This window comes from Eurypyga helias, unplaced genomic scaffold, assembly GCF_000690775.1.
Source record: "Eurypyga helias isolate BGI_N326 unplaced genomic scaffold, ASM69077v1 scaffold35041, whole genome shotgun sequence".
In the NCBI taxonomy this organism is placed as follows: Eukaryota; Metazoa; Chordata; class Aves; order Eurypygiformes; family Eurypygidae; genus Eurypyga; species Eurypyga helias.
In genome coordinates this window covers 1-213 of record NW_010229486.1, presented here as the reverse complement: position 1 = coordinate 213, position 213 = coordinate 1, and the positions used below count along the sequence as shown (strand labels likewise).

Sequence of the window (213 nt, the reverse complement as noted above, 5' to 3'; positions counted from 1 at the left end):
CTCAGCACGCTGGCGACCAGCTGTCCCTCCGGACCTTCCAGGCTTGGCTTGGCTTTGCTGAACTCGGACAACACCCTTGAAACAGAAAAGCGACCAGTTGGAACGTAGCTGCGCTAACCAGAACCGATAAACCCCCCAGTTACTGCAAATCAGACCCACCCAAAGAAAGGGCTCAGCGGCAGTGCTCGTCTCCCGTGGGCTGGCAGCGCTGCC

At 59.2% G+C, this 213-nt stretch overlaps 1 protein-coding gene across 1 annotated transcript in view; it reads right to left on the bottom strand.

The window, feature by feature from the left end:
- PLEKHM1 (pleckstrin homology domain containing, family M (with RUN domain) member 1) overlaps positions 1–75 on the bottom strand; it is a gene marked incomplete at its 5' end in the record, with an annotated part of 7389 nt that extends 7314 nt beyond the window's left edge. The window contains one exon of the mRNA XM_010160424.1: positions 4–75. Coding sequence (XP_010158726.1) covers positions 4–75 — 72 coding nt within the window. The remainder of the gene's footprint in view (positions 1–3) is intronic.
- Between the last annotated feature and the right edge of the window lie 138 nt (positions 76–213).